This window comes from Anas platyrhynchos, chromosome 1, assembly GCF_047663525.1.
Source record: "Anas platyrhynchos isolate ZD024472 breed Pekin duck chromosome 1, IASCAAS_PekinDuck_T2T, whole genome shotgun sequence".
In the NCBI taxonomy this organism is placed as follows: Eukaryota; Metazoa; Chordata; class Aves; order Anseriformes; family Anatidae; genus Anas; species Anas platyrhynchos.
The window spans coordinates 60,404,801-60,428,957 of record NC_092587.1 but is presented as its reverse complement, the minus strand read 5'-3'; the positions used below and the strand labels follow the sequence as shown (position 1 = coordinate 60,428,957).

Below are 24,157 nucleotides of genomic sequence, written 5' to 3'. Positions count from 1 at the left end.
TAAAAGAGAATCACAAGTCACTTTGGAACAGGTCAGACATTTACTGACACTGCAGAGAGGTGGCAGAGGTGGATGGAGAGCTTCAGAGCCTGAGAGCAGTCCCTGGCACCTGGCACGAGATGCAGACAGTCACCCAGCTCAGGACATCCAGCCTGCCTCCCAACACTGAGTGCCAAGTCCCTCGGGATGGCTGAGGTAGAGCTGCTGGAGAAAGCAGCTGGGGATACTGGGGAGGTCCTCCCAGCTCTGCTCTAAGGGCGTGTGACCACCTCTTCTGTACACCATACATGCGATTCATAAAAGAATCTATAACCTATAGATTTATAGAATCTATAAATCTATAACCCTGTTTGACCTACTCTGTTGCTGAAAACCCAGGCCTGGGCTTCACAACAGGCCCCATGCTCTCCCCTGATCCTCCTGCTCCACCTCTTGGCCCCTCGCCTGGGCTCTTTCTGCAACACCCATCAGCCACCACCCCATGCTAAGCTTGTTCAGCCTTTCTGTCACCTCAGATCATCAGTATTAAGGACTTCTGGCGTGTTCTTAGGCCTTTATCAGCCTATTTATCATTTCTTTCCTTTCTTTAAATGCTGATTTGATCTGTGCTGCACTCCCATTCATAGACATTTTACTCAGCAATCCCCTATCTACTTTTGCCCTGCCATCCCAAATCCCTATTGACCCACGCTGGCTGCTCTCTGCTATCTCTGACAGAGCATCTCCAATGGGAATCCCACTACCTGGCTAACTTTCTCCAGTACAAATGCATTGTTCCCCCATGTAGTTCTGCTCTTTTCTCGGGCTTACTCCTCCAGCTCAGCTCAGCTCAGCTAGATCTCAGACTGGCAGTCATAGTCACCTCTTTGCCACATTTGGCTCACTCCTCAGACCCTCCCACCTCCTCCAGCCCCCGCTTCAGCTGTTACACAGGATTTCATCCAGTTCTTCCATGAGAAAAATGACTATGACATTCCTCTCCCAGTAGTTTTGCCTTCTGTTTCCTCTTCCGCTCCTACCACTCCTTCCTCGTTCTTTCCCACAAATGAAAAACCTCCTAAGAGGTAATCTTCTTTCATTTCACATATTTGCAAACGAGTCAGTCTTACTCCATCTCCTGACCTTCCTCATGGCCATTCCTGTGCTCTCATTCTCTCTCCTCCTTGACCTCTCATGCCCCTCGGTCTCTCTGCTCCCATAACACAAGTGCTATCCAATCTCTTTTCTCTTTCTCACCTTGAAACATTTTTTCACCTTAAAGCATTTAGTTTCCTCTCTGAATACTGTGTCTTTTTCTCTCCTTCCTTTCATCACCAACATCCCTGAACATGCCACGTACAACCCCCAGCTGGAGTCCCCCCACCAGTTCCAAACTGAGCCCCCCAGTTCTGTGCAGCTTCCTCTCCACTGAACCTGCTGCTGCCCAAGTCTTAGGCTGTGATTCCATATTACCATCTCCATGCAGCATTGTACAGATTTACTCATCTAACGCAAACTTGTCTCCCTGTGTCCATACCCACAGTCTCTCTAATACTCCCTCAGAGACATAGATATCCAACTAAACTTACCATAGGTAAAACTGAGTTCCTAACATTCTTGTCCCTTCTTCTTTACTATATATTATCTCCAGTAATTTCTCTCTTGATTAGCATAGCCAGATGTATGACTTTCCTTGTTGTTGTGGTGTACTTGAGCAACATCATTCTGTGTATCTCACCATGTCAGTATATCCAAGGGATGTGTAAGGTTTTCAGATTATTTTTCCATCCTGGCTCTCATCATCACATGTCTTTATTACTACAATATTTCTTTCTCTGACCTTTACAAATGTGATCTCGCCCTTCGTGTAGCCATTCAGGAAGCTGCTAGAAATATCCTTTTCCAAACCTGCCACCCTGACCAGGTCATTTCTCTTAGCAGCCCTGGACTGCTGTCCCAATATCTATCTATCTCATTAGCACAATCTACTTGTCTTCATTAAGGAAATGTCAACTTCTTCCTACAGTCAACCAAAGAGGTCAGTCCCCATCACCTACTTATTAATTTTTCAAGAAGACATGACCCATGATTTTGTTGATGCCATCCCTCAATCTCTGGAAGACAATGTTGTAAACATCTGCACGTCTTACTCATTACCCTTCTTTACAACCCTTCGTGGAATCCCGCATTTCGTGGTGCTTACAGAAATGTGGTTAGGCTGCTGGTGTTCTAAAACCACTGCCGGTCATGCTGAACATAATTACCTTGTCGTCTCCTTGTACTCTCTCACAAGGCTGCATTACTCTCCACTATTTAAAGTGCAGCAACATGTCAAAAGGACGGGGACATTTTTCTGTTCCGTTATTTCTTATCCATGATTAAGGCTCATAAATCCTGTGGTAGAAGTCTAACTGGTATTAATAATAATGAACAAAATCCCCATTATACTGCTACTGAGCTGAGGTACAAGAGATTAAGTCATTTGCCTCAGGTCATGAAGAAAGACTATGGTAGAGCTTGGACTGAATTCTGGCTCTGTAAACCCTGTCTTAACTCCAACACTACCTCTTTTCACCTATTTTGGTAGTTATCTACAGAGGATTATGACTTCAGCTGGATCAGCTGGACAGCTCTGAATATTTATTTGTGGAAGAATAAAGCATTATAAGAGAGAAAATGGGGAAATTTCCGTTTTATAGTCTGATTTCTCTCCTGCAGAGAAAATATGTTGGTTTATATTCTTTTCCATTAAGTGGATGCTATTTTGAATGGTCTGTTAAGGGCACTTGGATTTCAGAATGCACATTCTTTATTTATTTATGCCTTAACAATAACAAAATCCCTTTCTTTCTTTTTCTTTTAAAGAGGTGAATGTGTACTCAAGAGTTCCAGCAACACTTGATTAGCAATGAGCCATTAAGTAACTTACATTATAAATGATTATCATTATTTTTGCAGAACCTACAAGACACAAAGTCTTCTTACACACTCACTGGCTCTGCAACAGTTAATGAACCCATGCCATTCTTGAACAGCTATTCTGAGTGCACAGAAAGACTTCTTCAATGAGTAAAAACAATATTAATATGGATTTTTATCAATGGAGTTGACGAAATAGTTCAAACAATTTCATTTCTATGTAAATACTCTCTTAATATATGTTTATTCCTGCAGTAAACAGAGCACAACGGCACTCATATTAAATCTTTACCCACACTTTTAAAGAAGTTTTTATGGAATAGGCAAAAGGAATAAAAATGCTGAGATTACTCAAAAGGATTTGGATGCTCAGTTAAATGAACAGGAATTAAGCACACAGTCCTGTAGGCAGCTCTGCAAACATCAGATTCTGTTGAGAAGGGCATGAGCCCATCATTTTTGCTCAGCCAAAATTTCCATTCATCTTCCCTGGCAATTTTGCTTGAAAGCCAACAGCTTGATTGAAATTTGCTCTTTAAAAGAGCATGATTAAAAACAGTTGCATCTCTGTTAAATTACATATATGTTCTTAGTATTTTTAGCAGATATGCATTATCAAACTAATTATCTCAGATGTGTCAGAGGAATGTGTCAGGTTCTCATTACTTCTGGTAAAGGTAATTTTTAACGAATTGCTTTTTGAGTTTGATGCAATTAATGTATTAAAATTGCTTATTTAAAAAGGGAAGGGCCAAATCCTACTGGAACTCACACGCATGAAACACCAGTGATTTCATCCATTAAATGATTTTGGAACATCTCCGAACAAGAGAATGCCTTTCCTGTATTTGTGGAAACATGCAGTTATTTGATTTCCCATCTGCATCGACAGACTAAGAAAACTGCATCACTGAAAACAGTGAAGGCGAAATACTTGGTTAACCTAAGATTCAACTCAAAGTCTATCTCCTGCTTAAATTTTAACTAACCCCGCCAGATGAAATTCGGTGTGACAGAATGGAGCACAGACCTTGTGCTGGCCTTTCTTCCCGGGGACAATTTTAACCTCAAAGGAAACACTAAAGGCCTGAACTTGCTGCATCACCATGTTCAATAAAACATTTACTATTGACTTCACTAGGATCAGAATCAAGGCTTCAATAAAGTCCTTTTTATAACGAGTACATTTGGTGGGATTTCAGACACATAAACAAAGCGCTTACTTACATACTTTAAACGTATGGAGGATACATGAAAAAACAGCTGTTGTAATTTGCCTGGCAAAAATTTACATTTTACAACTTAAATCCACAGACCTGAAAGGTAAGCTCGTAGCATTGCAAGCAGTTGTACGAAAAGGGATCTTTTTACTCCTAGAGATAGCTGCACGTAGCCTCTCTTCAGGCTTTTCCAATTGTGTATAAATAATCCCTAGTGACGGATGGAGTAGTCTTGTTAAGCCTTTCTTCCTCAATTGTGCCATGCATCTGACAATCAGAACAGAGAAGGCTTTCATCTCAGAAATCTTGCATACTATTTGGTGCGGAGGTAGGCTGCCCAGGAATTAGTTTCTCTTATTTTCTCTTTTTTTTTTCTTTTTTTTTTTTTTTTCAGTGGTGGCACGGGTGTAAGCATACACGCAATAAAATGTTTTTTAAAAAGGATTTACTACAGCTCCCATGGACCTTGGGGTAGGGAGAAAGGTAAAAGGGGAGTTGAAATAATAAGGTCACTGTAAAGGTTTTATTAGATAAAATTGGATTCCAATGGCAGGCAGCAGAGCCCCATCCAGGCAGGCTTAACTGGCAGACCTCCAGAAGTGAAATGCAAGGTCCTCTGAGCAGTAATTGTCAAAATGGAGCAGTCTCTGGTTACTGTGCAGCCTCTTTGTGTACTTTATCGTACCTTTATAATTAAACGATGTAATTTCTTTTTATCCTTTCTTGTTTCCTTCTCAGCTAGAGCAGGAAAGCATTTGAGCAGCGTTGCCATATGATGCAGACAGACCCTGTGGCTTGCAGGTTTATTTTTGGGGTCACTAAGAGTTGTATGCAAGGCACTGTGAGCTGGAGATTGCCATGGCAGGAAATGAACTCAGCCTTCCCCCTGCCATGAATGGATGCTTACCTGCATTTTTAACCTCTGCGCACGTAGAGCTGGAGGTGATTGGTTCCCTGGGATTTTTTGGTAGGCTATAGCTGCTTTTGCTATGAACTCAGTGGCAAACAGGAAGCCAGTGGATCTAACAGGATATAGGGAACACTGTATTCAAAAGGGCATTAAGCAGCAGGGCTACTTAATTGACTGAGGAGACTGCACAGATGCTTGAGAATCAGAAGAAGCTTGGAGCATTGTGCTGGACAAAACCAGGGCCAACATTTCCTGGCTGCTCAGGGCTTCAGGGATCAAGACTGAAATTTTGGTCCTGGGATGTTAAAAGACTTGATCAAAATCCAAGGCAGAAACAGAGGAGCAACTTCATAACCTCTTCTTTTTGACTGGTCCTTCTTTACAAGAGTGTTTTCCGTCAGCCCAAATAGCCCATTAACAGGCATAAAGATTATTCAGGTGAGTAAAAGTTAGCCAGACTGGGCCCTGGGTTTGCATTTTTGACTCCAGTGGTCTCTTTATTGATTGGAATTTATGGTTCTTATGGTTTGGTTTTGCTTTGTTTTGTTTTTAGTTCTGATAACAAAGAGAACGTATTGCCTAGTTTTGATGCAGTGTTAGAATATTCTTCAGGTCTTTGGTTTCTTATGTCTGCCTGCCTCTCCCTGAGTATGTTTGGTTGTAAAAAAATATTTTAACTCATTGCCTATTTGTCTAATTGCATTATTTTGAAATTCACCTGGCTTCTATGGGGATATAAAAAATAGATGGGAGAAATATAACTGGAACCAACTACTTTGTATACGAAATAGTGTATATTATCTCTATCCATAAGAAATCTGATGCAATGGGTTTCCAGCTTTTCCAGCAAAATCCAACATAAATGTTTTCATTTATTTGCCAGAAGTAAAACTAACAAATACAGAACAGAATTACAAAAGTGACCCGGAATCTTCAGAAACAGAACAGTTTTTTAAAACCACTGGCATCAGTATACTGCCAACTACCATAGGGCCTGATCCTGCCATGAGCCATTGCCTACAGCTTGTATTAATTTCAGCAGAGTTCACAAGCAGAATAACTGCAGGGCATTTGCAAAGCTAGTTAGGCTCTTAATGACTATTTCTTTATTATCTTTTGATAGACAAACCTACCATTTTCAAAACTGGAAGTTTTGCCTAGGGAAAAGTGTGGGATCTGTCTCTAAATAAATGGATCACTTAGCTTCTGTAAAAAAAGAAAAAAAAAAAACTTAATAGCTTTCACATTCAATTACATATAGAATTATATGCAATATTTGGGGCCAGAACCTTCACTGGTTTATCCAGTTCCGGAAGAGGTGCACCAGATTTAATTAACAGCCAGCAGAGGATGGAGAGTAAAAGGCCCGTGTACCAATGCCATCCTCTCTTACATGGTATTTGCCCTGGAGCTCTGGCTTTACCCAGAGAGATATTTCCTCTGTGCAGGAATATGCACCCCAGCCAGGGTATTTGATGGCTACAGGTACAGCACATTTGTGGTTCTTCACGTTTGCACAAGGTATGTTTTGCCCAAACACCACCACCCCTGCAATCTCTAGCTCCATATGAGTGCCTGACATGGAAAAAAACTAGACAAGCATGGTTGAGATGAACCTGCAACTCCTGCCTCCTCTGGGACTTGTAGCAGTTCTCAACATCTGACAGCAGTGCCAAATGTACTTATTTCACTTTCACCATTTAGCTGTGGATTGTAAAGAAACTTCTGATGTCTGTCCTTAGGTGGGAACAGGGACACTTGTTGCTTCCCCTTGTAAAGATGGCTCCTGCACACACATATCAGGTTTCTAATTCAGTGATTCCAGCATACAAGCATTATTAATAGGCAATTCTTTTACATCACTTTTTGGTGAAGGCAGAGTAAAATCCATTCATTTTGATCTAGCCATGTACTTAAGTGGATAAACAATCTTACAATACTGCTATCCTAGGTTGTGTTTCTGAACAAGTCAGAAGCTGAATCTTACCAAATGCCATTATATTTGCTCTGCTATGTTTTAGCCTGGAGGTGCCAAAGCAACACTCTTCATCATGACTGAGACATGCAGTACAATCCTCCCTCCAAAATGAAGCCTATCTTCTCCTGCATACCCAGAACCCAGGACAAGGCGGGTGGTGGAAGAGGAATGACTCTAACTTAATTCAAGACGAACAGCCTCTCTAGTAATTGAAACTGTTTGCCCAAGGTGAGGTCTGGTGCAATGTTTGCCTGCTAGCAAGGCTGAAATTCTCAGTTTGTGCCCCAAGCACGGGAAGCACATGTGGCAGAGTGATCCAGCCCTCAACAGCGGGTCCAGCACACCCATCCTCGCCTAGGTGGAGAAGAGGAATCCCTCAGCATTGGCACGAGCAGCAAGGTGCCAGGATGCTAACACTTGTCCATTACATGCAGGATTGAAGCCACCAATTCATCCCATGTAGGTCATTAAATAGCAGCTGGACATTAAGGGTCAGTGGCAACACAGAGAGGTTCCCCACCGCATCACCCGTGTGCATGGCTTCAGCGCAGGTCTGTGCTGTGCTACGGACCTCCATGGCTCCCTTGTAAGACGTACGGAACTAGATGTACACATTGGCAAACACATGTGAAAGTATATCCCCCGCGAGTAATCAGCCTTAAGCATAATTCTGCATGCAGAGCCTGAAGAGGGAATTAACACGGGCTATCAAGGGAGTTTGGGACAGCGAATACACGTAGAAAACAAGTATTTTTAAAGCTTGCCCAGTGTAAGAAGCAATGATTTCACTGTGATGGAAATAAATCTCCAGAGAAACATCTGAATGCAACAGAAGAACCATGGGAGGGGAATGTTATTCTGTTGCATGGAGTAACCATGCTGTGGGCAGCAAAGATGCTGTCATCCCTAGCTGAAACCCCTGCAAAAAACATCCTGCAAAAACATAAATCTTTCATAGACGGGATGTATAGACAGGGTTTTATGCACGTCTCCCCTTGATACACTTCAAAGAAACATTCGAGGTGAACTGGCCATCATTTTGAACTGGCATGTCTGGGGAAAATAGAATAAGGAGGAGCAGAAGACAAGGAAAAGAATAGCACAAAAATGCTACAGGCAAACAGATGCACCTCCACTTTGAGAGAGAATGATTCCTAACACAACCAATGAATTCATGTAATGTTTTGTAGGCATTGAAAATATTCCAAAACAGCTCAGTGTAAACAGCAAGCTGTGTTTCCTCCCGCTTTTTAGCATTTCTCTTTGTTTACTCTCCATTTGACGACAGAAGATGCCTGCATGTGAGCGCTACAAATAGTGTGATTCCGGACTGATGGGGCATTTGGTAAGGGAATGATGAAATACAGACACATGCAGCCTCCAATAAAATAACATGTACTTTGCCTGAGTCAGCAGGGTCAAACTAAAAATAAAATAAAAAATACCCTGCGTCTGCTTTATTAATGCACTTTACTACTACGTGGGAAATATTCGGATGCCATGGTGATGGGCAGACTGCAATAAGCTTAGGGAGACAGAGACAGGCGAGAGACATTCTGGGGTGTGTCTGCAGTGGGTGACCCCACTGCCTGCTTGCTACCCAGCCCCACGTCTCTGCAGTGGAGACCCTGTGGGGAATGGCCCTGGTGATGCTGTGGGGAGCAATGCCCAGCCAAGCCACCTCGCTCTCCGCAAGGAGAGGGGCTTGGCTGGAGACACCCGCTCCCATCTGCGAGCCCAAAGGGCTCTGCTCAGCTCAGGAGGGCCTGGCACGTCCATTTGGTAAAAACAGCCCTTACCTTTGGCAATCAGCTCCTCCAGCTCTTGGTCGAACCCTTGCCGGTGGCATTTCCTCCAGAGCCCCATGTTGGTGGAGTTGTACTGTCTGTTGCACTCGTCGACTGCGCTCATGGCAAAGATCTGCCTCCTGTTCCTTGCCAAGAGGAGTTTCCCTTCCCAGCGGTCCAACCTCGACCTGCTGGCCCTGAGAGGCAGGTTGTTGTTGGAGTTATATATGAAGCCAGGGTCATTTCTCTTAGTGGTGATGCTCTTGCACCTCTCCCTGTGCTTCCTGGCGTCAGTTTCGTACCAATGGTCAGAGCAGATGGCCACAGCCAGCATGCCCAGGGCACACAGAGCTAAAGAGAGGCCAGCATACAGCAGCAACCTTCCAGCAGCCATGCCTCAGCTTCACAGAAACACCATGGGCATCTTCACAACAGGCAAAGCCCTTGAGCGTGAGGCCACGCCGAATCCTGCGGAGCAGCTGCTGGGTGTCACTCGGCACAGGCTGCCTCAGACATCCCCAGCTCGTGCGGCTCACATCCACGCTGCGGGGGGACGCCCGGAGCGCTACAAAGTTCTGCCCTGGGGGCAGTCCTGGGGGCTCATCTGCCTCTGCTCCCCTGCGGAGGAGACCTGGCGAGGGGAAACACAGCCTCCCACCTCCAGCGAGCCTATACAAAGGCGTCCTCTTGGCCTCGCCACGAGCACCCGAGCTGTGGGGGCTGAAGGAGCAACCCCCTCCCCCGACAAGGCTCGAAAGCTACAGCTGTTTGATCAGTCCATTAATCTCTTTCAGTCTGACCAGCTGGGAGATGCGGGAGGGATGGCTTGCAGACCCGGGGCTTCAGCCCAGCATCGCAGGACAGAAAAGTTCGCCAGGCAGCAGCGTCCCCCGTTGAGGCGGGCGGCCGGCCCGGGTTCAGGAGGGGTGCCTTGCCTCGTCTTTGTCAGCAGCCCAGCAAGAGCAGCATCCGGACGGTCGCTCGCTGGCTTGGGTTGAAAGCGGGGTCGAAAGGGAGGGAGCAGGAGGGCGAGCAATCTGTTGTTGCTGCTGCTGCTGCTGCTTTAAATCGCGGCTGAAACGCAAGCTCCCTGGCTGTGGCTGGGAATGCAGGCATGCACAGGTTTCTCCCTTAGCAGACTTCAGCCGGCATCCTGGCTTCCGAGACACCTCAGCTCCTCTCCGAGACACCTCAGCTCCTCTCTGAGGCACCTCAGATCCTCTCCAAGGCACCTCAGCTCCTCTCCGCCAGCCTCGCCATTCACTTGGCCAGTCCCGTTGTCTGCGCTGGCATCAGGGCAGCGTCATGCAACGAGCCCTTCCCTGGCCAGCCGTAGCCCAAGCACCCCAAATCCCTGCCGTGGCAGCGAGCACGGTGGCTGTCTGCACCCAGACAGGGCGAGAGGCACCAAGGGAGCCGCGGGGGCCTCCGGATGCTCTGCCACAGAGCGGGGAGTGCGCACCTCCCGCTAGGCAGCTCTGGCAGCGGTCCTCGGCCCCAGCATCCTTCTTCCACCCCCTTCCGCCGGTATCTGAACGGCTTCTTCCTTCGTCACCGCCGCCTCGGTTTGTTGTGCACAGTTTTCCTAACACAGGGGCACGTTAACCATCTGCAAGATGAAGGCAGGCAGGCAGAGCGATGGCTGGTTGAGAGGATGCTCGGGAACGGGGAGGGGAGGTCGGGGGAAATCAAACCAAAACAAACCGGGGGGGGGGGTGGGAGGGGGAGGGAGGGAGGAAAAAAAGCTACACACCTTACACGGGGAGGGGAAAGCAGCCCCTAACAGTTGTCAACAGCTTTCGGTCTGCACCATTTCTCTGCCATATGGCCTGCTCTCCACGTAGGGGCTGAGGGTTTTAGCTCAGCAGCTTCATGTGAGCCGTATCCCCGGCATCAGCAGATATATATGCAGACATATTTTATTTTTTTTTTTGCTCCTTAGATTTCCACTCCCTTTCTCTCTGCTGGGAATAACTCACCCATCTTGTAGAAATCAAAAGCAACAGAAGGCGAGCTGGAGTCCGTGAGCTTTAGAAATCTCATTTCACCGTTTTTTAACCCAAATAAGAGTGAATCCAATCTTCCGTACACCTGGGAATCTTGCCTTGTTCAAACACTCAGCCCTGCAGCCTTGGCTAAAGCCTACAGACAGAGAATACAGAGCACGGAGCCAAAAGCCAGTGATGTCACCCGTGCAACGTGAGACTCATTTCTTATTTCTCTAGCCTCCTTAAAGATAAACTGCACCACTTCGCAGACAGGAAATGTCGAAGCCTTACTTTCTTACACGGGGAAAATGTAAAACCTGGATTTAACTGGATCCTGCTCGTTCTTGGTCACGAGACCTTACGTTGTGCCACCCAAATCCCAGACAACTGTAGCTGTTTCTTACTGCACCAAAAAAAAAAATCCCACCTACCATGTAACGCGAAGCGTGAGCTGACCCTGGATTCAGGACCTGGATTCTGTGTGATCCAGAAATGGAGGCCTCCAGACTCCGAATCGTGCTGTTTAAAAAGGAAATAAGCCTAATCGTTTCCCTTTCACCAAAACACCCTGGGTCCTGGCACACCCCGCCCTGGGTACCAGAGCATCCTGGAGCTGGCAGAGGGACCCCACTGCACACACTGCAAGCACTGCGGTCACTCCCGCTGCACCACAAGGTCTACAGCCCCACGCCTCCCCGGGAATGGGTGCTGCAAAAACCTACACCTGTGCAGAATCCCACTGACTTTTGGCCCCTGCAGCCCAAACTATGCCATCCAAAAAATGAAATCTAGCCCTGACAGTAGTCCCTGGGCTGGTGGTTCCTCTTGGGCAGTGCTGGGGCTGTGCTGGCTCTTAGCCCTAGCCACACAAATCGTGTTCGCCACAGAAGGGAGGACAGAATGGGGACAGAGAAGCTCTTTGTGTACCAGAACCGGGTACTCAAGGTCCCAAGTAATTCGGGATTTCTGGCTATGTAAGGACACCTCTCCCACTAAACCATTTTTCTTTTTAAGTGTACCATATCGTCCAAGCCCCTAGCACGATCAAGAGGCTCACAAGGGGAAGTCATCCATCCCAACCACAGACACTGTGATCAGACACATCTGCTGAAACAGCTCGATTGCAAAATTTCAGTGTTAGGCTATGAATATTAACTGTAGCTGGAAAGCTCCAGATAATTGTTTTATGGAAACAGGGCACCACTTCACATTTTTAGCAGTAGCTTCCCTTTGCTGTTCATAACAAAGGTAAATTTTGAAGGATCCAAGGCTTAAAAAAAAATGCATACAACAGCTGACACGGGTAGATTAACTTCTGTAACAGGATTTTTCAAGCAACTACATACCAGTGCGTAAAAAAAAAATAAATATTATAATGGGCTTGGAGCAGCCATAGTTGTCTTCTGTTCAGGGATAAAATTTAAAGCTTTGTGGTCAAAAAGCTCCGGGATCCTATAAGAAGAAGATGGCAAACAGGTTTCTTGCATTGTGCCCATACAGAGACAAGAGTGCACCTGGATTTCTTTGTTAATTTTTAGCATCAAGTCCCAAGCTGGGGGACAAGAACACAAAAAAAGTAGGCACAAGCCTACTTTTACCAAACATATTTCTGGTTGATAGAATTGTTGAATTTTAGACTTAAAAACCCATTAGCCAATAAAAAGCAGGAACCAGGTGCTGAAAGGGTTGAATGGTTCTCTTGCTCTGTCATGAGGCAGGCTTTAAAGTAAGTGTGGGTTTGCTGCATTTATTCTCTGTTTAGACTACAGAACTGGAGGATGGGGGTAAGGGCAAATGGAGGACCCAGCAACTAGATCTGTTTTTCTCATGATGTTGGCCTAAGATACATTAGGGACAGGTAAATTGCCTAAGTTTATAATGCCAAAATTTGCTTTCTATTTAAATATTAGGATTACCACCCAAAGAACCAAAATTTAATTGGTCCCAGTACGATTCAGATGCCAGGTGTTTCTGTCCCACTCCAAGGAACAAAGAGAGTTTGGGACAGGGGGATTTTTGCAGGGGGAGAAACCAGACTTGTTCCCTCTTCTTGTTCTTACACACAGGGTTGAGAGCCAAAAATTGCCATGTGGTTCCAGGTTTTATCTTTTTCTCTGAAAAGGCATTTCAGTGGCAGTCTCCATGCATTTTTTTTTTAAATTTTTTTTTTTGCTTATATTTGTAGCTACATCAGATGGCAATCTATATCCTCATGCAAGTCACCTTAAATATATAAATGTAGGAGAAAGTGTTGGGTTTCAGATGAGCTCCGCTTTAACTCTTAGAATTAAGCATTTTTCTCTCTGCTCATCATTATCTCATTCTCTCCGAGAGGGGCAGAGCGCTGCGTGCTGCAGGCATCACCAACCTTTCCTCTGTCTCTTCTCGGGATTATTACAGACAGCCCGTTCTCAGCACAAACAGATCATTATTAAATTCTCTGCCTCCCACCCCACCCCCGCCTCACCACGGGGGGAAAAAAAACAATCCTTCTTGATCTTCAGATGAGTGTAAGCTGGGGGAAAGGCATTTTAAGAAGAAGTCCACATGCACTTGGGCGTGCTATGCCGAAACCTCACCCTGCAGTGAATGAAGGATGTCTTGGCAACGGGAGTTAATTCATCGGTGCTGCGCGACTCGGGGTGTGAATATGCATTTTTAGTAAATGGTTAACATGGAAGCTCTCTGCAGGTTGCGATTTCAGCGGTACGGAGGGGAAGGTAACGCACATGGGTGCGCAGAGAAAATGTCTGGAGGCACAGGACAGAGAAGCGGAGCCTGGGGAGGATGCTCAGAGCAAATTCCTTGTGACGAGCCCTGTGCGCTGCCTCCTAGACCTCGCCACTGACGGCATCTTACAGCTAAGGCCAGCCTCTTGCCCACTGCCCCCCAGATTGCTACAGCTCTGCTTAGCATCCTCCAGCTGCCCTCGCCCACCTCCCTCCAAGAGACAAAAGCCCAGACACAAAAGCCAGGGGTGCCCGCACCAAGGGGCACGCGGGCAGGGTGCTGGCTGGAAGGGGGAGGGCAGCCGATGGAGAACCAATTGCAATTTGCTTTTCTTCTTCGTGTTTTTTTTTTTTTTTTTTTTTTTTTTCATCAAGATGACCTCCACCATATTTTTCTTCTCCCTCCTCTTTTTTTTTTTCTTTTAAAGAAAAAGAGTTCAGTGCCATCTAGTGGGGGAGGGGACGGAGCAAGCCAACGCGCTTCCCATTTCTCGGGCTCTGTGCCGCTAAGTCCATTTATTCAACAGGGAGAGATGATCGTCAGTATTTCCCTTCTCTCTTTGTGCTGTGCATTTCCCAAGAGGTGATGTTTAATTTCCATGGGCTTCATCCTTCATTCTTTGTAATGAACCTCCTACTGAAGGCGAAGGAACTCACACCAGCATTGTGTTACTTAGAGCAGCGCTGACCCTGGAGGCACTTCGCCTCTCTAATTACAGGATCTCAAATACAAGACAGTAATCAAACCAAACACAGATATAACAAATTATAGCTACTAATGTTTTTTATCATACACACGCACCTTGGATACCGGTGTGGGTGAATCCCCATTATGCCAGCTGTTCTAGTAACACAGACGTGAAAGATGCTGCCTCTGCCCTACAAACAGCTTAGGGAAGTTCCCCCAAACAGTTGACCCATCAGTCCAGCTGATTTGGGGGTGTTTCAGAACCAAGCAGAGGCAATGGAAAGGAAGTTAGGGACCTCAAAACTGCATATAAAAGTTGCCATCTAAAACTCAGGCATCTTAAACAGTTGTTCATGCTCCTTCTACTTTTAGTAGAGCAAGGCATTTTCTGAAGGAAATACCAGCCAGCCACATAAGCCCAAGCTGGCCATACACACACACAGACGTACACCCAAATTAAGCAGACAGCTATGTACACGCTAGTGTCCAGGTGTGCTCACACTAGTACCTAGCTGGATGTCTTCTGTCCTCCCCCTGCCAACTCCCCAAAGGTTTCTGTTTTGCTGTATCTCTATAAAAAGCATTTGGATTCCCAAGTCAAGGGAGTTAGCACACTCCAGATTTAAGATCACCCATGCATGCACATTACGATGCAATCTTTAATTACTTTTTTTTTTTATGTGTTTCCTGCCTTTTTCAGCACAAAGGATGGATGTTTCTCACTTAGTGAATACTGTTCAAATTTAATCCTATCTGTATCACCCAATGTGTGGTGCATGTACCGTTTACCGCAGAGCATCCAGACCTCACGTTGAATGCAGAATGATTAATGTCCTCATGGGTTTTCTGTAGTGGTATTCTCATTGTAATGTTTGAGGGAGGGTTTTTTTTGTTGGGTTTTGTTGTTTTTTTTCCACAAACATCAATGAACTTATCTTCACCGCTCCCTGCTGAGGAACTGAGATAAAAGTCAATATTTTCAAACATGTCAGTGCATTTTGGGTGCTCAATTAAAGAAGCTTAGAAACAAAACTTTCAAAGTACTTGGTATTTTCCTTCTTCAGTGAACAGCTCCCAGTCACCTTGACTCTGCACACAGTGGTGAGTATCTACGAATCAGTTCATGGCTAACTGAAAGAAGATACCCAGAAAACAGGGACCATATGGACACTAATTGTGAAGATGGACAATTACTTGGCTCACCCAGCTTCCTACCAGCAACCCTAACAAAGGAAAAAATAAAACCCAATTTTGTTGATCTGTGACCATGATTTTTCCTACCTGTGTTTCTCTGCAAGGATCACTACACAGCTTCCAAACCCTTCACCAAACAGCCACCATCTCAGGGCTGCAGAGTTGTAGTTCATCGCTCTCTACCATGAATGGAAAACATATAAAAAGCAGGATCTGGCCAGGCATCTTACTTCATGAACACAAGACACAAATGAATGGCAATTCATGGGAATTTTTTATTCTAGTGTTTTCCTAGGGTCGCTTAGTGACCTGAAGTTGTGAAGAAGAGAAGCATGCATGAGCTGGGAGCTCTAATCAGGGGGTCAGGAGCTGAATGGGCTGTAGCAAAGAAAGAGCGGATTTCGTTTGGATGGAAGCAAAATGAACTGCTGAGCAGAAAGCAGGAAGACATGCAGGTGAGTCGTTCTGTACCTTATTCTTCAATAAAACCGAGGAAATGGCCAACACTAAATTGCTTCACACGGAGACAGGTAAAAGACAGTACCCAGGTAAAAAGAACCACAGTATAATGTTATTTTTCCAACGACAAAACCAAAACAAATCAAAACACACACACACAAATAAAAATAAAAAATAATTTTAAAAAAGGAACACTGGGAGGTTTCTACTAAAATTGCTTCCTCTTGTGAAAACTTACTCTTTATTATTTAGCTGTCAACTGTCAAAGCCACATAACTGTGAACTACCTGAGGCTATCCTGTAGACACAGCTAACCGTGTATGATAACCACTGCTTCTCATCTGAACGTCTCCAAGAATATTTTTAAACTCAGGCAAGACAAGGATCAACTTTTTAAAGTGAGTAAGAGTTAAACTTTCCCCAAAACTGCCCAAGGCAGACACTACCACTTGGAAAACCTTAGCTCAAATAGTTGAAGTTTAGCAAAGCTGTAAGTTACTGAAAATAGGGCCTGGCAGTCAGTCTGCTGAAGACCTTACCCCTGTACCACCTACACACCGATGGAATGATCATGGGCATTTTGGTAAAGTGAAGAATAATTTGGAGCCTTTAAGGGTAAGCCCACATATTTTGTCTTTTTCAACCAGGTAGTAGTACCTAAATGGGCACTGCACTCACAGGTGACCACTAAAGCAACTCCAGAAGCAGCCTTGTCCTCTGTTGAGTTCTCAATTCTGTTGAGTTCTTCCGCTGTCAGAGGAGCATCAAGACAAGTTTGAAGAAAAAGTAAAGGCCTAAATTGCATGTGTGTAGATTTCTGTTGAAACAGTGAGTTCTGCTGGGCTACGAGACAACTCAGCCAAAGCACACAGACAACCTTGGCCCTCAGGGCTCTCTGAAATTCATCTCCATACAACAGAAAAACTGTCTTAGATCTTGCCTTCATGAGAAGAGATTCAGCTTCACTCTGGTGTGCTCTGTGATCATAGCACACTACTATAGCACTGTTATGCCTCCTACTTAATGTCTTGCCAACTTTGTAGTCAACATCTTCATGTTCTACAGCTGCTTCTCCTCTGAATTGGAATAAGTTTCACATGAACTCTCGTTCCCCAAATGCTTTGCTAGCAGGACTACCGTTTCATACAAGCCACACTGTGATTCCCCAAGTTTGCCTCACAGACACATTGCAAGCCTGGCCTCCTATCCTAAATCCTGCTGCATCACTGCAGTGATGGAGGGGACGTTGCAGGAGTCGAAGAGCATGGTTACTTGCTGCCTAAAGCCAGCTACCAAAGGAAGAGGGCTCTCCGACACCACCATCGCTGGGCTCAGCTGAAAACAGGCAATACTATTTTGCATTACAATTCATGAATCTTGTGATTTTTATTGAAACAGAATGAATTCAGGGAGGCAGAAATGAGATATTAGGACCAAAGAATACTGACTCAGAGCAAAAACTCAGACTTCTTTGCTTCTAATAATAAGCTTATTTTGCAAGAAGTGACTTGTATTCTTAAAGCTACATCTAACACATTGATCTCCAATACCTTAAAGCCTGAGTAACTCTGATTTTACAGTAGTGCATCAACATTTACTTCATACACCCAGTCTTACATGAAGGTGCACCTGCAGTACTGTTAGTTTGCTTGAGGTGGCAAGTCATGCTGCACAACATTCCCTATGTTTCTGCCAGATTTCACAACTCTTGGTGCCTTCCCAGAGAGCTTTCTGGACATGGGTTGTATCAGTAGAGTTTTGTGAACTAATCCACCAGAAGACTGAGATCTGGTCTAACACAGTCTTTGGTAATGAATACCACATCTGTGATTTGCTCCCAGCTGCCAATTCAATTTGTTGCTACTTTTAGTCACAAAAGAAGAACAAGGATTAGTTAAAAATCAGAATTTATAGATCATAAAAAATCATCACAGTCCAGACTGGAAAGAAAAACTGTAATCAAAACCAAAAATACCACACAGATAGGAAAAATCCTATTCTTTAAAAGCACTCCTCCATTTTGGAATGTGACTCAGAAGACCTCAATCTTCATGTATTTCATGTGGCTTTGAAAGTCCTAGCTGAGTTGATTCATTTAAATCAAAGAGAAGAATGTACATACTCGTAAATGTATATGCCATATACATACATTGTGTGTCTAAATAAAAACAGCTGACATCTATGATGATAAGCACTCAATTTAGACAGAAGTATGATGTTCTTTTAAACAGCTTTGCATTTAGCTCTCCTCATTTATTGTTATTCAAACAATATTTGCATGAAAATAAAGTACTTGGTTCTTCAGACCTCATCTGCTTCTGCAGTTTATTTTCCCACCTAAAACTTTAGCACTGTAATATCACAATTAATTGTTGAGGAATTGATTAGATCACAAAGTGAGGATTATAGCTCCAGGTGGGAAACATGCAGCAGGAAAAGATGAATTCCTAAGCAAGAAGACCTAGTTTCCATGCAAGTGCCATTGGTTTGTTAGTCTTTACAAAGAATAAAGGAAAGAAGAGGGAAGAAAATCTATATATTTCAGCAGAATTGCTACCAGTTCTTATTTTCTAAGAGATGGCAGCAGCTCCTTAATGACTATTCTTATTCTGTCAACACTGAATTGAAATCACAAGAGTAGTTAGTTTCACATTGCTATCTTTCATCAAATATTGCAATCCAATAGATTATGCCACTACATCTGATATACAAAATGAAGCATTTATAGAAACCTACAGCTTGATGCCTCTCTTCTAAAGCATCTTTCAGAAGCTGGACATCTTAAAGTGCTTTACAGCAACAATGTACTTCTTAAAGTGCAGTGAACGGATGCAAACTGTAGGTACAAATTGTTTCAGATAAATGCCTGTTTGGAGTGTCCATCCAGGATAGTGAAGTCGATTTCCTCCAGACATACCTGTCTTAGGGCCAGAGTGATCTTTGCAGTCCTGTATTCAAGAGGATGAATGGTTGGAGACCCCACACAGCAGCTGACCATCTGCTAGCAACTGGCATCCCAGCAGCAGCTACAATCGTGAAGAACCCATGGAAAGCTCCTATCTGCAGGCATCTGGTTGGCATTTTCAGAAATCCTGTGCACAGCAGAACTGACCTATTACGAGGGCAGACTGGGACCGCTGCAACCAGGCAGGATACACTTGAATTTGAGGCTAATTAGTAAGATGGAAGATCTCTCCAAAGCAGCTCCCGCACTTCCAGGAAGCTCCGTGTAATGATGGCACAGCAGGACAGCATCTCTAAGACCAAGGCAGAAAACTTTTCCTTGCTTTGAATACTGTGCTGAAGGGTAATTCATAGAGCAGGACTGAGCCTCAACCACTTAGGGCTAGCAAAATGACAATAAAAGATCTTAACGCCTCCAGAGAGTAGTTTGTGCAGACTACCTAACACAGAAGGGGAAAATGTGGAGTTTAAAATACTTGTGACAATTATTTCGGGGTGCTCAGTCATGTGCAACATAGTCATTATGGCTCACAATCTGAGGTTGTTCCAGTGAGAACTGCTGTGCCGTGACAGCAGTTTATTTATTCACCTGTGCTGTAAAGGCAGCTAGAAAATACCCACCAGACAAGAAACAGTGGAGAGTACTAGACCCTACCAACTGTACTCTGACTGCCCAACAGGTATGTTAAAGAGGCTGGCCTGCAAAAAGCTAATTCTCTTCTTTCCAGAGAAGCAGACTGAGGAACTGCATTTCCCAAGGACAAAAAGGAAATAAAGAAACCTTGGGTTTCACAGCCATAAAATATGAAGACAGAGTTCTTTGCAGGAAAAAGGGGAACACATAATGTCCACACAAAATAAAGAGCAGCTTCATGTCTGGAGTGAAGGAACTCCAAAATAAAACCAAAGGTCTTCAAAGGAAGTGTCTGTTTCCATGGCTCTGCTTCTAAAGGACTGTAGAAGAAGGAAAGGCTGCTCGATGGCTTTTAGGACTACAAAGAGTGCTACTGAGATGACTGCACACCTGTGGGTCCAACCAGATCTTGGCAAACCTGCTGACTTGCAGGTAGAGGCAGTCAGGCAGTGGGTATCTAGAGTGCTCCCAAAGGGTTAGCGATGGGAACATCAGCTGGGATACCCTAATACAGGAAGAGACCTAAACAAAGAGAAATCTCCACTAGAATGCACCATAGAGGTCAACGGGGATATAAAATACAAAGTCCGTCAAAACTCAAGGGAATCCCCAGCCCACAAACCCAAGAGGTCGAGACCCAAGACAGCATCTTGACAAGAGCAGGCCATCTCAGCATGTAGAAACAGAAATATGAACTCAAGCAGACCCAAGCAATCTCTCTGGATTTTCTGTTTAAGAGACGGATGCTTTCCTGAGAATTTTATTGCTGGAACATTTTTATTCGCTCTTCTTTTTTACACTTGGTCAAACAGAGTTAAGAGATGGACAGCTGGTTTTCTCTTGTTTGAAAACCTTGATGGATGTCCTTTCAGATGAGTTCTGCAAGGGATGGTGAGAGAGAAACTCCAAGAGCTTTTATCAGCAGTGAGCCAGATGTCTGCATTATTTCTTCTCTTTTCAGCTGACTCCATCATTTTATTTTTTTCCTTCTTTTCCTCCCCCCTTGAATACTTTGTTCCAGCCAAGAAGATGTGCCTTTGTTACTGTTGCCTTTAATATTTTTCTTGCATATGATGCCTGTTGTTAGTAAAGTAACTATAATACTTTACTTGTGTAGTATGTTTTCCACTAGGGGAAGGTGAAGCATTTTCTAAGAATCAATTATTCTTCACAAGCCATTTCTGAAGCAGACATTATTATCCCCAGTTTACAGAGGAATAAAATGGCAGATAGGTTAATTAACTTGCTTAAGGTCATCCAGTGAGTTAGTAATGGAGTTACGACTAAAGCAAGATTGAGCAATTTTCATTCCCAGTCCCTTGATACAACTGCAAAGAAAAACTTCTCTTCAGTCTTAAACACTCCATTTAAATCTATCACCGAGCATTTATTCTGACGTACTGTTGAACTACAAATTAGTCAGTCTAAATGACAAATATGTAGACGTGTGGCGATCTGCAGCATCCACCCCTCGCTTGCCTGTTCAGCTTCCTGCACCCCCTGCTATGCTGAGAGCTCATCTTCCATTAAAATGGACGTGCTGCGGCTCCTCTGGAGAACTGTTAATGCCACTTCAGGCATCAGTCCGAAGGCGTCACAAAAGGCAGAGAAGAAGAGCACTTGCTGTCTTTCCCCAGGAGGCAAGAAGGCTGCCACAACAGGCCGGCTGCCTGGGGAAGCAATGAGCTCGAGATGCAAACTGGCTTTGAAAAATATTTTCTGTTTTTCTTTTACACTGCGTCTCCTTCCCAAGTGTTTCCAGTGTTAGATAGATGGAGTGGCAGCATTTAAGAGCTGCATCTTTGCAGATTTTGCTCTGAAGCACTAGTTTGATGAGTTCTTTTAAAGTCAAAATACCCTTCAAATGCCCACCCAAAGTCTGTCAGCCTCTTCGTACAACACATTCTCTCCAGAGGGATTTGCACTGTTAGACATCTCTGTGGCTCAGCGTGAATTGCTGTGCAACAAAATACAATTGAAGTTCACAAATTAATCATGAACACATAAAAAATGAATAAACACATATGTAGTCGATGCAGTTTTACCAAATGCTCAAAGGGTCCTTCTGCTTGACTCAGATGAAGACTGTTTTGCTCCCTCATATCAATATTTATTACAAGATAATGTCAGAGATTGTTTTACAGCATGAGATGTTAGTTTCAAGCATAAGATTTTTGAAAGAAGTTCATTACTGTGCCATACAGGAACCACTCAAATGTCTCATTTCCAAGATCAAATGAAGCAAGTTCAGACTCTCCTTGAAAGTGTCAATAAACAAGTGCCAATGGGCAAACTGCTATCCTTGTCTTTTCTTCCTTCCGGATATACCTTTGCTTTCTCAGGACAAACTCACACTGGCTCATGTTGCATTTTGTCAAAATCCTACCTTAAGGCTCCTTAACATTCAATTACAATTAAAATATATACCCAGGAGGAATTAACCAGATAAGTAGTTCCAGATAATTATTGATCAACTAAAATAATTCCAGACCAAACTATTCTCAGCTGTTTGTGAAGAGGTCTCCTCTGTGCTTATCATGAAGCCTCTTCCTTTTTTTAACAGCTCTGCTGTGCTCCATGCATCTCTTCCCTCCCTTGATTTCTTTCCTTCACAACAGTCCCCATGCACACAGTGCCCATTTTGTCTCTGAGTCCCACGTCAACTCACTCTCTTTTAACTCCTTTCTAGGGTTTCAACTTTTTTGCTCACCTCTCTGCCACTGATTTGCTTCTAAATAATTCATGACAAGTCCAAACACTGCTCTATTTACAACAAAAACCTCAGGAGGCTCTAACAATACGTCCATAAGATTCAGCTTATCACAAAGCCTTTCCTGTTGGCAGCCTCTGCTGCTTCCTTCCATTCCCTGTTACTACCATCCCTTAGCGTGTCAAGTCTAATTTGGACTGTGAAAACCTCAGAGTGACTATGTTCATTTTATGTGTCCAAAAGGCTCCAGACAGGTATCCAGTGCTACATGGGTAACCTTACCCCAGTGTGATTAGCCAGGTGGCTCTGCGCAGCAGCCTGTACAACACCAGCACCAGGAAATGGGTGTCTGGCCCTCGAGCACCCTATTTCCATGACCACCCCATTGGTCTGCTCTAGCATGATGGTGGATCAACTGCACAGGGATGAAGGAGCGCAACACAAATGTCTCAGATCAGGCACCCAAGAACATTTTTGGCTATGTAGGTTGCAAACCAGACCATGTAAATTTGCAGACGTGTTGAGTTGTGACTTTGCTGACTGCTCTGAGCTTGATATGCCTTCCCAAGTGTACGTATTCTGCCCTCCTGGCTAGCATGCTAATCCTGACTGGGTGCTCTGCATGCAGTTCTCCTCATAACCCTGGTATTAACACTGATGTCATAAAGAACATACATCCCTGTGAGTGCACATTTGTATATACACATCAGATTTAATGACATTTGCATGTTTTTGCATTGTTGACAAGAGGAACAACCAATTTTATAGGAAAAAAAAGGCAGAATAAATTAACTAATGCAGACCTGTACATATAGATGTGCTTCTATGGCACCAAAAAAGCCATGCTGGAGCACATCACATGCACAGTGGTGCAACAACACTGGATCTCTATGGAGATAATCTTTGTAACTCCTTCCTAGCAATCCAGGGCTGTGATGGGTAATTAGGAATAAGAAAGCCAGTTTGCCTACTGCCCTATTGTGGACAGCTGTAATTCTCACATTAGATGTATCCATTATACCTCTCTGAATTGAAGCTCAGCAGAACTTTAGACAATCATACATCAGCGTGATAATGGTGCAGGAAAACAGAAAGGGAACAAGAACCATGCTATTGGATCTGTGTTTATGCAAATTAATACTTTGAAGGAAACAGGAACATGTTTTTCAATTGTCTGTATGCCTGATCCCTGAGTTTGGGTAGCATGCAAGAGGAACTGGATATTTTCATTGACAAGGAGAAACAAGATCAAACTAGACATTACTGAGAAAGGATAATTCACTAAATTGTAATATTAAACTATTTTGCCACAATTCTTTTAAGAAAAATAAAGCAATTTGAAGATGTGAGGAGGTAACACTACACACAAAATTACCATCATTATTTTAGAGCTGCAGAGACAGTAACTTGCACCAATCCACCCTACAAAAGAGGGGTGGAGTGGGGTGGGGGTGACTACAGAGAATCAGACTTCTGATTCTGCTAACATACAAAATGTGCTCACTTTGGACCTGTCTGAGAAAAGCCCCAAATAGGCAGCAGCAGTGTCTCATTTGAGTTTCTAGAGTTATTTTCTATGACAGAAGTTATTGCAGTGTCTACAGAATAAATATTTTGTGATTCATAACATTTAAACAGTTTAATGATGGGACAAGAAAATGGTACTTGCTTAGGAGCCAATAATCACAATGTGATCGTAGAAGAAAAGGGATAGTGTTTAGCAATAACATGTGCTCAAGCACATCTATAGATGCTTTAGAAAGACTATTTCCATCGAGGTGGTAGGAGAGATGAGAAAAATGGCTCAGAAACGCAGATAGAAATTTAAATGAGAATTCTTGTGATTTTAGTAACCAACAAGGATGGTAAATATGTACTGGAATAAGCACTTGTCCCTGGGGGTGTTCAAGGGAAGGCTGGACGTGGTGCTTGGGGACATGGGGACATGTTTGGGGGTGACACTGGTGGCAGGGACGGCTGGACGAGGCGCTCCCAGAG

General features: G+C 44.0%; 1 protein-coding gene across 5 annotated transcripts in view; it reads right to left on the bottom strand.

The window, feature by feature from the left end:
* TMEM178B (transmembrane protein 178B) overlaps positions 1-11,089 on the bottom strand; it is a 214,405-nt gene extending 203,316 nt beyond the window's left edge. For 2 of the 5 annotated variants that reach the window (XR_005260589.2, XM_072039031.1), the window contains exon 1: positions 8,806-11,077. Coding sequence is in view for 4 of the 5 variants with exons in the window: in XM_072039031.1 (XP_071895132.1) it covers positions 8,806-9,187 (382 nt within the window). In the remaining variant the exon portion in view is untranslated. Of the gene's footprint in view, positions 1-8,805 lie in introns of all 5 variants that reach the window. The other 3 variants (XM_021273708.4, XM_027446340.3, XM_027446395.3) reach the window with 3 other exon arrangements.
* Positions 11,090-24,157: the final 13,068 nt, after the last annotated feature.